The sequence below is a fragment of the Myxocyprinus asiaticus genome, chromosome 11 (genome assembly GCF_019703515.2).
Source record: "Myxocyprinus asiaticus isolate MX2 ecotype Aquarium Trade chromosome 11, UBuf_Myxa_2, whole genome shotgun sequence".
NCBI lineage: Eukaryota > Metazoa > Chordata > Actinopteri > Cypriniformes > Catostomidae > Myxocyprinus > Myxocyprinus asiaticus.
In genome coordinates this window covers 22,235,378-22,251,232 of record NC_059354.1, presented here as the reverse complement: position 1 = coordinate 22,251,232, position 15,855 = coordinate 22,235,378, and the positions used below count along the sequence as shown (strand labels likewise).

At 39.8% G+C, this 15,855-nt stretch overlaps 2 protein-coding genes and 1 pseudogene across 7 annotated transcripts in view; 1 reads left to right on the top strand and 2 right to left on the bottom strand.

Moving 5' to 3' along the window:
• The first annotated feature begins 138 nt into the window (after positions 1–138).
• On the top strand, positions 139–1,566 carry il17d (interleukin 17d). Its single transcript, XM_051711245.1, has 2 exons — positions 139–705; positions 874–1,566. Exons 1-2 carry the CDS (start codon positions 398–400, stop codon positions 1,154–1,156), a joined length of 591 nt encoding a protein of 196 aa, XP_051567205.1. The 5' UTR covers positions 139–397; the 3' UTR covers positions 1,157–1,566.
• Positions 1,567–1,700: 134 nt separating this feature from the next.
• Positions 1,701–7,147, bottom strand: LOC127448587 (EEF1A lysine methyltransferase 1-like; annotated as a pseudogene).
• A 316-nt stretch (positions 7,148–7,463) lies between these two features.
• The window catches only part of xpo4 (exportin 4), a 61,159-nt gene continuing 52,767 nt past the window's right edge, over positions 7,464–15,855 (bottom strand). For 5 of the 6 annotated variants that reach the window (XM_051711210.1, XM_051711214.1, XM_051711212.1 and 2 more), the window contains 8 exons: positions 15,289–15,463; positions 14,773–15,066; positions 14,380–14,560; positions 13,315–13,433; positions 12,982–13,112; positions 12,655–12,772; positions 10,196–10,288; positions 7,464–8,736 (listed from right to left, as the gene is read on the bottom strand). In XM_051711210.1, the coding sequence (XP_051567170.1) occupies positions 8,539–8,736; positions 10,196–10,288; positions 12,655–12,772; positions 12,982–13,112; positions 13,315–13,433; positions 14,380–14,560; positions 14,773–15,066; positions 15,289–15,463 (1,309 nt within the window). In that variant the 3' untranslated portion in view covers positions 7,464–8,538. Of the gene's footprint in view, positions 8,737–10,195; positions 10,289–12,654; positions 12,805–12,966; positions 13,113–13,314; positions 13,434–14,379; positions 14,561–14,772; positions 15,067–15,288; positions 15,464–15,855 lie in introns of those variants that run through there. The other variant, XM_051711215.1, reaches the window with a different exon arrangement.

Sequence of the window (15,855 nt, the reverse complement as noted above, 5' to 3'; positions counted from 1 at the left end):
TTTCTCGTCTCTGTCACCTAATGATGCAAAAGTGTCCCCACAATATCTGGAAGGTTTCCAAAGCATTACACCAAAATCACATCAATATGAGATTTTTCACATCGGCTTAAGCATAATAGAAAACAAGGTTGGGTATAAAGTTGTTACAGTTACATTGATTTTATTTGTTCTATTAAGTGTACTTTATTCAGTGTATCTTACAGTCCGCCCAATATCTGGCAGCAGAGTAGGATGAGCGCATTTTACAGGACAGACGGATGAGCCACAGCTTTACGCAACAACTGGGAAGTTTTTTTATAGGTCGTACAAACTCGGTAAAAGAGTTGGCAAAAAATATATTTTAATAAATCTATCCCGTTAACCGCTTATCGGCAGTTAAGACGCAGTATAAGGAGATATGAGCGGTCGAATGGCTTTGGCGCTTCTGTTAATTTTGCTGTGGTGCTGCGGGAGCGCATCGGGTGAACGGGGACCAAAGGTGTCTAGGAGAGCGCCGAGGACTCGGTCCTGTCTGGATTTACCGGAGGAGATTTTGGAGCAGATGTTCGGGAGGCTCTCGGTCGGGGTGCTTAGTGCGTTTCATCACACCCTACAGATCGCACCCCCGGAGCGCCAGAATATGACCTGTCCATCAACAGGTCGCCTAGCGCGTGACAGATCACGTACTCCCGTAAACATCCTCAGCCTTTCGCCGTGGGCGTACAGGTAGGACACAATATCCGTCAAGACTCGCCTGATCTACTCTAAATATACTGTATATATTCCAACAACTTATTTTAAATGTTTAAATAACTCGATAGATTTACAAATATTGCACGAGCGCATTCTTCATCTTTATGTAGCGAAAATAAAAGTCATTTTCTGTTTGATTAGAGTCTCCCACGATCCAGCGAGGTACCCTCGATTTCTTCCGGAGGCGTATTGTTTGTGCAAGGGATGCCTAATGGGGCCGAACGGGGAGGAAAACGACCGGTTCCGAAGCACTCCCGTTTATAGCCCCACCGTCATACTGCGCCGTACCGGTTCGTGTGTCGGGGGCCGTCATTCCTACACCGAGAGCTACGTGTCTGTCGCAGTGGGTTGTACTTGTGTGCCATTGCTGGAAAAAGACAAACACAGAGAGCAGAAAGCAAAGCAAGAAAAGAGTCACGCCTAATAACGCAGTTTCCACCACCTTTAGAAAAAAACTGAAAAGCTGATGAACTTTTTTTTTCTTTACCACTTTCTTCAAGCTATTGTAAGAAAATAAAGTGGTTATGGCAAAACTAAGAGAGAACTTGTCCTCAAAGTTCCTGATTGTAGTCTACAGTGCCAGGCAAAAGGAGAACTTTTGGTGCCAAAATACGATGATTTGAAAGCCAAAGAGCTGGCATCTAGTATCTTGGTGTTGAATAATACCATTGAGCTGTGTGCAAGCATAAAGAGCCAGAAATACTACTTTTAAAAAAACAAGCATAAATGCCATTCATAACCATTCAATGTAATGTCATTTGCAAGAGGAAATATTATAGGAGTTTGTGGTAGTCCTTCTCTGTATACCTTCCAGAAAATGAAGGGGAAAAAACACTGGTTCTACACAAATCTAGTGTATACCTATAATATATTATACTGCATTTGGGAAATTCATCTCTTGGCCTATTTTTTGCATTAGAAGGTAAAGTGATGCTGTCTTGTATGATTGCAATCCCTAAAAGATGTGTATTTGATACCTTGAGTCAGCCAAAAGTATAATCAAAGATCTCCTATCTCTGATATGGGGCCAAATCCTCTGCTGTAGATCCTGCTAATCTCCATTTGGAGCAAGTGTACTATTTGTTCCAAATCATCTGCTGATGTTTGAAGGGACAATCAAGGTTTAAATGTCAGATTCAAAGCCTTTTTCAGGACAGAAGCCTTGATTCATAACTAACGTAGCAGCGGAACTCATTGGCCAGATTGTGTTTTGGAAAAAAACTGCACATCTTCAGATCCATAAGTTTCCCAGCGTGCTCCTCCATAATAGCTCCTGTAAGAATTAGATGAAGATTAGAACAGATCATGAATAAGACATCAAATGTTGACATGTTCACATCTTCACAAACATCTAACATCTGATCAAGATGTCTTTCTCCATCCAACAGCTGTTTAAAGGAATAGTTCACCTAAAAATGACAATTCTGTCAATATTTTTTTCACCCGTGTGTCATTCCAAACATGACTAAAATCTCAGTCTGTTCCAAACACAAAGCTTTTGCATAGCTTCAAAAGACTTGGAATATTTTATAGTGTTTTTGTGCCTGTTTGGAGCTTACTAGCCATGGTCACTATGAACTGTTGCCCTATGGAAAAGAGCTGCATGAAGATTCTTCACAATTCTGTGTTCCACAGGATAACAATAATAAGCAACAGGATTGGAATGACATTGGGGTGAGTTAATAAAGGAATAGTTCACACAAAAATGAAAACTGTCATTACGTCTTTAAAGAATTTGTAAAGACGTCTTTGAAATTAATGAAAACTTTATTTAGATTGTTTGGTAACACTTTACAATAAGGTTCCATTTGTTAACATTAGTTAACAACATCAACAATGAACAATACTTAAGCATTTATTAATCTTAGTTAATTACTTTCAACATATACTAATACATATTTAAAATCAAAGATTGTATTTGTTAACATTAGTTAATGCACCATGAACTAACAATGAACAATTGTATTTTTATTAACTAACAAAGATTAATAAATGATGTAACAAATATATTGTTAATTGTTTGTTCATGTTACCTAATGCATTTACTAATGTTAACAAATGGAACCTTACTGTAAAGTGTTACCAAATGTTCTTTCTAACACTGATGAAATATACTGTATAAAGGCAGACAGCATACCTGTCCAGCCCAGTTATAACTTCCACTCACCTGTGCAGAGCAAGATTTTGTCCTTAGCGAGTTGTTAAAGACACTCCTCAGACAGATATGGAGGGTCTGCGAGGACAATGTCAAAGCTCTGAGAAGGGACATCCTCAGGAAGGCACAGAGGGTTGTTATAATCATAAAAGATGAACTCTTCTCCATATGCTGCAAAGTGTTGGTCATACTCCAGCAAAACAGCAGAGACACCATTCAATCTCTCAGATTCCAACTGCTTCAGCTTTTGATACACACTTGGTGCACTCACACAAGCTATCCTACAGCCCAGAAATAGAACATTTTAGAAAAGAGGGACAACAAAAAGAGCAATGTAGTGTCTAGTGTTTAATTTGTCATTTAATTGATGCTTTAGCTATTTACAGCACACTCAGCAATGCACACTATTAACACTTTAGCAAAATCCTGTGTTTTGAATCCAAAATATTCAAGCTGTGTGATTCATGTAAATCCAAAAGGGGGAGTGAGAGTGTGCAATCTCTCAACAGGGATAATTTGAAAACAAATGAAAACAAAAGTGTTTTAATTAGTGTTTGCACTTTATGTAATATTTCGGGCAATTTCATGTATTTGTCAAACTATTTAAGTAATTGATTTGCGCCTCTCCATGATTCCATGCTCGACCTTTCAAGTACTTTACTTCTGTGGCACGTGGATCACAGGGACTCAATGTGTGACTGACAAGATTGGCACGTTTTTTTTTCTGAGGTGAATCTTTTACATAACAAAAAATTATAGCAATGCTTTTAAAATGTTAAAGTTCACCCAAAATTTAAAATTCTCTCATCATTACCTCACCCTAATGCCATCCCAGATGTTTATGACTTTCTTTCTTCTGCAGAACACAAATTAAGATTTTTAGAAGAACATTCAGCTCTGTAGGTCCATACAATACAAATTAATGGTGACCAGAACTTTGAAGCTCCAAAAAGCACATAAAGGCCACAAAAAGGTAATCCAGTGGTTTAATCAATGTCTTCAGAAGCAATCTAATTGATTTTGAGTGAGAACAGACCAAAATTAAAATCCTTTTTCACTATAAATCTTGACAGCAGTCTCCTTGATGATCATGATTTCAAGCTCGATTACACTTCCAAGCAGCATCTAGCGGTCTGCGCTAGAGGTCTGCATTACCGCGGAACTCCCGCAGGACCCGATCAGATTTCTTGCGGCACGGGATTAAATTTCCGAGTTAAAGGCGGTAGGGACAGTACGTCCATGAGTTGTGTGTGAAAGTGAGCGGTCAGAGAAAAGCCTGAAAAATCTGATGTGGATATCTATTTATTTATTATTTATTTTATGAATGCAAAAAACAAAACAAGAATTATTTTATTTTAGAATTCATTTTATTTTGATAACAATAAACAGAAAATCCAATGTAAAAATTTGCACACAACATATGCATCAGATATTTAGAGCAGGCTAAAATCAACGGAGCTTTACAAGAATGGCAAAGCGTGGAAACACTGTGTCATCAAAGGATGTGAATCTTGGACTGAAAGATGGTCAATTTAAGTGTTAAGAAACCAACCTCAGGCAAGTCAGATGGGCATCATGTTACGCATTATCTAAGAACAGCAATAACAGAAAAATAAAACGTTGTGTGTGTACACTTGTTGTCTGTTTGTATGGCTTTTGCTTTACGGGAACGGGAGCGGTAGGGAAGAAAATCACTGTGGGCAGAGAGCGGGTGAACACAGTAAAATGCAGCGGGAGTGGTCGGGTGTGGCATAGAAACTTGTGGGAGCAGTATGGAAATAACAGTCCCGTGCAGACCTCTGCGCATGCGTCAAGCACTAGGACGTGTACAGGACCGGCCCTAGCATTTTGGGGGCCCGAAGCAGATATTCACAATTTTCCAGATTTTCGTTCCGCTGGATCATGTGATGCCGAACCGCTAGAAAAAGCCGCCAACCACACATTTCATAATGGGAAAGGCATGCGTATGCCCGTCCACCCCCTTCTCTGCACTGCCTAACCTTTAGTGATCCTGACGAAAATGCAGCACTTATTTTCAGTGACACCACAGTCCCCTTAGACACTTTTAGACCTTTTGTGTTCATTTTTATTTAAAATAAGTGATTTTCAGATGGGGTGTACTGTATGTCTTCACTTACATAGATCGATAAGGGGAAAATACTAAAATTGGCAAAAGGTGGACTCAAACCCGTATCGTCCACACAACTAACCAATTGTCTTATGTCACCACATTAAATCTTAGGCTGACGGAGGCCAAATTCACATACTTATCTCTCTATGTCTTTTCTTCAAAGCGTATGCAATATTTTTAATAGTTCTGACAGGTTCAATTGGACTTTCGGCATGCATATAGCTGATCTGTGTGCCCAGTGATATTTTCACTTATTGCAAATAATTATATGGCCATACTGAACTAGTGGTAGGGGGGCCCCTGGTGGCAGCGAGGGCCCTATGCAGCCGCATATCTCGCTTGTTAGGCAGGATGGGCTCTGGAAGTGTAATGGAGCTTGATATCATGATCGTGACAAGAGACTACAATAGTAACATGCACCATGAAAGAGTTATATTTTAGATTCTTCTCACCCAAAATCAGTTGGATCATTTCAGAACACTGATTAAACCACAGGAGTCGTCTGGATTACTTTTATGCTGCCTTTATGAGCTTTTTAGAACTTTAAAGTTTTGGTCACTATTGACTTGCATTGTATGAACCAACAGAGCTGAAATATTCTTCTAAAAATCTTCGTTTGTGTTCTGCAGAAAAAAGTAAATCACACATCTGGGACAGCATGAGGGTGAGTAAATGAGAGAATTTTCGTTTTTGTGTGAACTATCCCTTTAAATAAACACTACAGAAATGTCACAGTCTAACATGATTGTTTTACTGAGGTAACTTTAACTTTTCGTCAATACAGTTACAGCAGCTAGCCAACAGCTAAGTAGGGCTTCTTTAAGCAACATGAATCGAAGGTCTTAGGTTACAGCAGTTCCATACAGGCCTGCTCAAGGACAAAATAGTGAGTTCACGGCTTGACCCTTTAAGGATTTGAACCTAAAGCCATTCGGTTCCCAGGCCAGTTTATAACAACTAGACTACAACAGCCCATAATGCATAGATTAAGTATTGCACGTGACTAAAGTAAAAGCGTGACAAAAGAAGCTTAAAACCAACCTCCCATTTTTGCCTGCCTGCTGTATGACTTCATCTGCTAACCGTGTGGCATGACCACTATATATGCAGTTTTCTGTATATAGTGTTAATACATACTCATCATGCAAGGCATTATACGGTATGAACGTCTGAACTGTCTTCCTCCATCGCACCGACAGAGTACTTATCAGTCGGGGTTGAGTCTTGTCCCAAACCCGTCCTTCCACTCTCGGCATAAAACTCCTGCAACGCTGCCTGTGTAGCCGCAGAGAGCTGAGGCACATCATCGTCACTGTCACTCATGATAGCAAACCCTTTACAACAAAGTGACACCGAGTGAACTAAATGAGATAAAGTTGAAGAAACATCGCGCCCATTCATTAATGATGCTAGCAGCAGTAACTCTAGCAAACAAATCAATATGGAATTACAACGAAATTTGAAGTGTACCTTACCAATGAACCACACTTTCACAAAGTCTAATTTAGCATGAAACACTCACTAAGCTTAAACAAAGTCTCTCAAGCAAGTCCGTCCACTGTCAGCCATCTTTGGAACGCTCCCGGGAGACTATTTCCATTCGTGCCAGTTCAGCTCCCATCTACTTGAATGGGGAAAGACCAAAATCTCAAAAACGGTTGGTCAAGATTACGATCAAAGGACATATTTCAAATCAACAATAAAATCTGACAATACTGGTTTCATAAATTGTGATTCTTTACCTCATATTACGCTAAAAAACAGCAATTTCCCCGGCTTGTATAGCTAATGCGCATGCTTATTCTACAGTTGATTGACAGGTGATGTCTGTATCTAAAAGCACTTTTCACTGTAAGGCGGAACGTCCTTTCTACAGCCATTGAACGTTCCAAATTCTGCCATTATGTGACACAGAAGTGACCCGTCTCTACTAAACACTCTCTGGCTTAAATTAATATAGGCATACATAGCAAACAGCATCACACGTATTTTGTACAACGGTGGCCGAGCGGGGACAATCGCACTTACGAGTGGTTGACGTCCTGCTAAGACAAGAGCCGACTTCAGAATGGCACTCTACCAGGGTCAAAAGAAAGTGACAAAAATGCCGCCGAAATTGAAAATGTAGCGGGCAAGAAATGCCCCATTACATATATTAGCCTATTTTTAATATTTACGCATTTCAATTTGATTAAATATTGCCCAAATAATAATAATAAAAAGTTTCTGCTCCTGCATACTACTCATACTTTTACCATATGGTACATCAGACAGAAATAGTAAGAGTAGTATGCCATTCCGAAATCAGCCTAGGAGGACAAAAAAAAATAAATAAAATAAAATTAAAAAATAATAATATACTAATAAATATACTGTACATGCACACATATTTCCAGATCAAGCAGACATAACACTAAGACAAATAACAGACTGATGAAATGTAGATCACAAAAAGAAGACACTTTTTATAGCAAGTTTATATACACTTTTACAGGTCATTTCAGGCATTCCAAAATAACAATTAGTGGGTCACATCCCTCGGTAGTCATTTTTGGTATTTTATTGCTACAGCAATGTTGTCTGTTCCACAATCATGAGTTTATGTCAGTGTTAGTGAAAGTGGAACATTATTGAAGTTATTGTAAAAAAAAACTTTAGTGGTCACGTTAGGTGACCACAGCCGTCTGAAAAACTGATCAGACTGATCATTTTTTGTTGAAAATGCTTTCAACTGTACTGCTGTGATCAGGGTGAAATGACAACAGCAAAGAGTAAAACTACAAATCAACCAAACAGACAAAAAAAAAAAAAAAAAAAACTAGTCCCCTTTTTCAGGTGATATCATAAAAAAACTGAAATTTCTCAACTATAATCTTATAAAAACTTTCAAGTCTGTTTTGCTTTTTAAACACATTTTCATTTTCTGTCTTTTTGAAAATATATATACACTCTTAAAGTGATTTGGTTTCTTTTCCATAACGCCTTTCCTGTAATTAAAGTTTTATTGGGAAAGGCATTTACATTGTCATGGCAAACACAGCTCACAATCCTAGTTACCGTGAGCACAAGACAGTTCTATTCGTCGCCTTACAGACAGCTGGATGTGAGACATGAGAAACCAAATACGAAGGCACTCGAAGAGAAATGTCTGCAAGTTTGAGTTTGAGTGTAAAGGGGGAGGGGAAGAAGCCAATTTTCAGTGAGTCTACCTGCTGCCCTTGATACATTTTTATCTGAGGGCCTCTCAGTGGCGAAGTAAACAATGATCAAATCAGACTGAGATGATCACAGCGGGTTGTCCCCTCTCTGTCTTCACCAGCCTCTCCACAGCCTCCCTTTGCTCTGGAGGCATACATACATGTCTGAACAGCCAGACCAGAGCAGAGCATCAGTGCTTTATTCGAGTTCATCTGTGCAGCTCTGAGCATCTCCATAGTTTGGCATGTTGAAAGGCTTCTCTGAGTGGTAGAGGGGTTTGGAGAGGGGAAACTGTCATGAACAGTCGCTGGATGAAGGTGGTCTATTTGACACAAAGTAGCCCCCCCACATTGGCAACAAACTCCTCCAGGCTTTTAAGGAAGGCCACCCTCTGTTTGCGGTCCATGGTTGGAGGTGTGCTGCTGGCAGTGAGGTTGTTGAATGCATCTGCCAGCCGCTGGTAGATCACAGCATCCCTCTGACTGGAGAGCAGCGTCTCCACCAGCTCTGAATATTCTGCCTAAGATGAACACCATTACTTAATAAACACAATCTCAAGTTTGATAATTTTAATAACTTATTTTAAATGATTTTGAGTCATCTCGCAGCCAAATTGGAAGTAGAGGTCTGCAACCCGACCTGGGTCCGATAGGACCTGAGAAACAGCTGGGATTCAGGCCGGGTTCGGGTCAGTTTATCAAGAATGACTTAAGGTTCAGGTTGAGTTCGTGTTTCTAATTAATGAAAAAATAAACAGGCCTACCCGTTTCATGCATGCACTCTGACTCACAGACAAGCGAACAAACGAGTTAGGGGCCATTCATACCGAACGTGATATTTTTTTTTTTACAATGTAACACCTGCTGGATGTCTTTGATCTTTGCACCGCATCCCACTGTTTCTCTTTTAGACACTGTGTCAAGTTAAAAAGAAATTCAAGTTTTAAAAACACATCTAGGAGACACATGCGTTCGGTTTCATTTGTCTAGCTTGATTTTATTGCCGGTGTCACAAAGATTCTACATTCTGAAGAAGGCCAAGCTTCAAAGAGGACTTTGTGACTTTTATACTGTTACACAGGATTCCAGAATGTTCTGCACCAAGCAAAGTTTCGGCGCTTGATAAAATATAAACCTATGTTTTTTTTTTTTCCCCTTCTGGTCTAGTCTGCTGAGGGGCCGCCGTGCATTGTAAAAACTGTGCATGTTTACTGTTGCTATACTGTAATGAATGTTGCCTATAATGCTTACATAAAATACAGCCAACTGCAGCAAATTTACTTGCTTGGAGAAGAAATTATTAAGAGAGTGAGCGATTTCTGGTCCGGGCTTAAAATCTGACATACCGGTTCTGGCTTCATTTTAAAGCGATAGTTCACCCAAAAAGAAAAATTCTGTTATCATTTACTCACCCTCATGCCATCCCAGATGTGTATGACTTTATACCTTTCTTCAGCAGAACATAAAGATTTTTAGAAAATATCTCAACTTTGTAGGTCCATACAATGAAAGTGACCAGACCACTGTAGCTCCAAAAATCACATGAAGGAAACAGATGTTTTAGATGTGAAAGTGGAGATTTAGAGTAAAAAAACTACTTAAATTGTTATCTGTTTCTCACCCACATCTATTATATCCCTTCTGAAGATATGGATTTAACCACTGGAGTCGTATGGATTACTATTATGTTTCCTTTATGTGATTTCTGGAGCTACAAAGGTCTGATCACCATTCAGTTGCATTGTATGGACCTACAGAGCTGAGATATTCTTCTAAAAATATTTGTGTTTTGCTGAAGAAAGTCATACATATCTGGGATGGCAAGATGGTGAGTAAATTATTAGAGAATTTTCATTTTTGGGTGAACTATGCCTTTAAGCCCTGTGCAGACCTCTAATTGGAAGTTTGCTAAGCCCCGGGCCCTCTGGTTGAGAACCACTGATTTACAGCAATGCATTTGGTGATGAAACATGTACATACCTGGTGCAGGCATACTAGTGTATAGAGGGCTTCCCCAGCTGCCACAGTCATCTCTGTGTTGTGCTTTTGCAGCACAAGCATATCAAACACCAACTATGGAGGAAGTGAGAGTGAGAAATTGATATTTACATTTCAGACAAATAAATATTATATATTAGCTTTAGATGAGCTACACGCAAATTAATCAGCCCATATTTGGCAATTTTGAGATTATCATCCACATTGGCCAATAGCCCTGCCCACTTGGTCAAGATTTGGTAGTTCCCCTTATGTCAGTTTCAAAAAGCCAATAGATAAATAACATTTTCTGTTCATAATTTTTTCAAATAGCACAAAATGTTCATTTAATTTCAGAAATTGCGTATGTTTCAATTGTCATTGTTTTATGTGTATTTGGCATTTTATCACCATCGGGCACCCTGCTTTATAAGGCTGGATTACACTACATGACTTTTAAAATCATAACAGATTCTAAAAATACTGGGTATCACACAACAATGACTATATAAATACAGAGCATTCATAAAGTATTCAGGCCAGTTTATTTTTTCACATATTGTTGGGTTGCAGCATTACACTGATCGGCCACAACATTAAAACCACTGACAGGTGAAGTGAATAACATCGATTATCTCGTTACAGTGGCACCTGTCAAGGGGTGGGATATATTAGGCAGCAAGGGAGCAGTAATTTCTTGAATTGCATGTGTTGGAAGCAGGAAAAATGGGCAAGTGTAAGGATCTGAGCGACTTTGACAAGGGCCAAATTGTGATGGCTAGACGATTGGGTCAGAACATTTCCAAAACGGCTGGTCTTGTGGGGTGTTCCCGGTATGCAGTGGTTAGTACCAATCAAAAGTGGTCCAAGGAAGGACAACCGGTGAACCGGCAACAGGGTCATGGGTGCCCAAGGCTCATTGATGCACGTGGGGAGCGAAGGCTATCCCGTCTGGTCCAATCCCACAGAAGAGCTACTGTAGCACAAATTGCTGAAATACTTAATGTTGGACATGATAGAAAGGTGTCAGAACATACAGTGCATCGCAGATTGCGGCATACGGGGCTGCCAATGCTGACCCCTGTCCACCTCCGAAAGCGCCTACAATGGGCACGTGAGTGTCAGAACTGGACCATGGAGCAATGGTCAAAACAAAACTGTTATTACATTTTTTATAAATTGTACACAGAAATCGAGCAATGCGACAAACTTTCCCATTACAATGACTGCTGTCACTCACTGCAGGTTTACACTGTTTGAGACCTGCATTTCGACACGAGCTCAGTGACGTTCCGCACAGAGTTCTGCTCTCTCGCGAATGCTCTCATTAAAACAAAGCTGTCTAATCAGCATAATAAATCAATTATTTACACCGCATATGACTTGATTAGAACGGGATCGTTTTAGTTTTGTCGTGTTGCTCATTTGCAGTGTATTTAATATCTACGTTTAAAGCGAGCGGTGCAATATGCAATGATCCAAAATAATTCCAAAGTGCTTTTCGTTCTTGTTCTACAGTTTCTTTTCAAGTGTCAGGTGATGTTTCTTCAGTATTAATTTTCGTGCGCCACCGCGAACAGAGGTGGAATATAAGGAAAGAATCTGGGCATTCATATGGTTTAAAACTTGCGCATTAGGATCAGTTGTCATTACAGATAGGACTGAGGACTAATCTAAGCGGCTCTGATTGGCCATTGCCGTTTCATTGCTCAACGGACATGTTAGCGATTGATTAGAATACTCAACCACTGCAAAAACACATTGTAAATAGAAAACATAGACGCAACAGGAGCAGACTTAAACTGAACGCTGTAATCGTCAGTTTTCACGATTACATAATCATGGCAGCCGTAATCGCGATTAGTTTTCGATTAATTGTGCAGCCCTAATGGTAAGTATGATTTTCCAATTCATGACCCCTTTAAAACTAGCAAAGTGCGCAGAGCTCGCCATTCACATGGCCGATCCTCGCATGGCGTCACGTGACTCCTCAGTTTTTTCTTTTTTAATAAATTTGCAAAGTTATCAAAAATCTTGTTTTTGCTTTGTCATTATGGGGTATGGAGTGTAGATTGATGTGAAATTTTTTTTTATTTAAAGCATTTTAGCATAAGGCTACAACATAACAAAATGTTAAAAATGAAGGGGTCTGAATACTTTATGAATGCACTGTAGCTGCAGATAAAAACTGGGTACTGCACACTAAATGACTGAGGATCACACACTACCCTACTGTCAAGTCGATCCTATCCGATCGCAAACTTGCGCAGAAACATGCACCCTCCCGTTCTAAGAGACGCATGACAGATTTATATAAACGTTGCTGCAGCTGTTGCTGCTACTCTGTTATGAGTAGCAAAAGACACGGACCAAGCACATTTGGGTGCTAGCCTTTAGATATTAACATCAGCAGTTAAAAAAAACAAACACTGTTTGACCAGTAGTTTAGACATGTGACTCACCTTAAGGAAATGTCGTGTGGCAATAAAAAGGGGTGTGTCCTTGTCTTGTGTCTTGGCACACTGCTCAGCCAATGGGGACAGAGCCTCAAGACACAGCTGACTGATCTCTGAGCTCATACTGCAGTGTGTGTCAAGGAAAACACTAGACAACTACAGTAATTCAAAGACAAAATTCAGTGACTTTAAAATATTGTCAGAAAAAAATCCATATGGAGGTCTAGGTGAAATTCTGTACAACATGCAAACATATTCTTCACATTAATTAACTTGAAAACGTAGTGAAAACACAAACTGTTGTCTGTATACACACACAGCGAGCAAGGATACGAGGTCATGCCCAGCTCCAGAGAGCACATTAGACTCTTGAAGAGCTCCTCTGGCAGCTGAGGGATCTTCTCTGGGAAAATCTCACAGATGAAGGTGATAAGCTTATAATACTGGTTACACAGAGAGGGAAACTGGGTACAAAAGACAGAGGAACAGAGCATTTCAGAATAGTAGCACAACTTTTGCTCCAAGCATCTGAGGCAATCGTTTAGGCTAAAACACTTGCTTTGTATTAACAGAGAACTCTTGCTGTTAAAAACTGTGACTTAAAAACTTCTGAATCAGGAATGTCCGAGCAGAATGCAGGACAAAAGCATTTGAGTCAAATCTTACCTTAAGTAAGTCCTGAGACATGAGGGGCAGCACAATATTGACCCCAAACAGCACAACGTCGGCAGCCGATACGGCCCGTCCAGCACCAGAACTCTGCTCCTGCCCACGGAACACCTCATCTGCACACAAACACAATTAGTAATTATCTCTCATAAAGAAGCCCTCGTTATTTACAACACATGTGCCGTGATGCCTGATAGAGGGTGCACAAAAATGTAATGGTGCACTCAGTAAGTTTTAGCTGGCTCTTATTCGTCCCATCTGTCCCAGTGGTCCTTGTGGTTATGGAGTCTATACTGACACATGTTGTCCAGGATACTGGAAGTTTTTTTGACTAAATGGACATTCTTTTATTCAATGCAAAAATGTGCTTGCGCTTGCCATTTGATGTTGCGCCGTTTATCCGTGCCTGAGAACTGCAGGTTGTTGCAGTTTGTTTCATGACTCCAGAAGGGACCTCTTTTTTGGACATTTTATCTTTTCACTTGCACTCAATCTGTTCGGATTGTCTGGTGGATCACACGCCTGCTGATCAATATCATCATTCTGGACTAAACTCTTTTACTGTTGACTTGGGCTCCATTATTGTCTGTAAGTATATTGGGTTTGATGTTTTATTGTTTGGTTTGCTTGTTAGACTTATCTCTTCAATGGCACGAATGGTATAAAGCTGTAAAAAGCTCCTTAGATCACGTCTGATTTTCCACAAATCATGTTTTCTGGAGTTCTTTGTATACTGAATGTTCTTGGACAGATATTTTATCAATGATTTGTCCGCGGAACAATCCAAAAACACTTTAAACTGCAGTACATTGAAGAGATGGTAAGTCTATACCTCACAGCCTCATTGTCATTCCCATTAAAAATAAAAGAGCTTGAATAAGGTCTATGGCAGCGACCTTGAGGGGGCAACCAGCTCCATGTAAAATTTAACAGCTTTTATTGGTTTTCTGATATGACTGGAGCCTTTTTCTCATGTGAATGTACATCACTTTCAACATATTCCTTTTTTAATGAGCAAAAACTTAGTGCACCTTTAAATGACACAAAGTAACATGAACCTACCAGTGTCGCTGAAGTCAATGAACTCTTTGGAGAGCAAGTTGGTGAGAAGCTCCATGATGAGTAGAAGGTCTTGGTACTGGTCCTCCTCTGCGGCCACATCTAGTCTCTTACGACCAAGATTGTTCTTTGAATAGACCTGCAGCAGTGTCAAGCACACCTCATACAGTTTCATTGACTTAGTCTGTGAAGAAAAAGGGAGAGTACTTTCAATGAGAAATCTAACTTGAAAATTGTATTTAGATGTAGCACATACAATTTCAGATGCACTACACAAAATTGTGAAGTTTTCAAGTACATTTGAAAAAACAATATATAGTATTTATAAGTGCTGATCGAAGCTGGAAGTACATGCTTGTATGAGTGCATGTGTCCTCTTTTGACAATATGTCTCACCTCTCCCAGGTAGCAGATTTGTTTGTGTGCCACTTCCACAAACACCTCTATGATGAGGTTGACCGTTTCTGACGAGTTTCTATAGACCTCCATCAGGCCAATGCAACTGGACAGGAAGTCCATGAGAAAGCTGAAGAGAGATGTCACATTGTCTATCTGCGTTGCTTCAGCAATGCCGCACAGCGCCTCCAGAGTGGCCACGATCTCCTGCTTTACAGCCTCCTCTTGACAGATCTGAGCAAAGTTCTCCTGGTTAATGAGGTTGAGGAACCGCTGCTGGAGAGGGTGCAACACCTGCGGCAGAGACACACAAAAAAAGTGAAAGGAATTAACAAGGCGTAACAATGTTTCATTAACTGTTTTAAGTATGAAGCAGAAACCAAAAGAGGCCAAATTGTTTTCCCCCCTGCTTTAATTTGTGCACTCAACTGCAAACATGCTTGACCGCCCTTAAAATAATGAATAATAAAAAAAATCTTTAGTTAACAAATGTGTTTAAGCTAATGTTTTTCTGACCTCGGCCCAGTATTGTTGTTTGGTATCAGAATCCATGTGAGCAAAGCCCCCCAGGACCAGGGCCTTCATCAGGGTCCGCTGGACGGTACTGGACAGCATATGCAAGGGAGGACTGCGACTGGCAAACTGCTTGGCCAAGCTCCACCAGTTTTCACACTGCACAACAATGTTCGCCCTGAAGTACGAATAGATAAGGGTTTAATTTACAAAAAAGAGGTTTAGATCAAGGTGTGTGGTTTTTATTGCAATAAACAGCTAAATGAACAGTTCATCCAAAACCTGTCACCATGAGGGACTGAGCACCATTCAGAATTGAATGAAGAATGCCAATTCAGTTCCAATTAAATTCCTGAATTTGGAGTGAACTTGAATTGAGGCAGCAAAAGGATGTAGAATTTCAATTAGAATTCAAATGGAATGAAATCCCAAAAAATTCATATGACTTTCCAAGTTTATTTTTTAATAATACTTTTGATTTCTTAGTATAACATGAAACATGTTATCTTATTATTATATGCATAACAAATGGGGCATTTCCAGAAACATTACATAAAAATTAGCAGATCA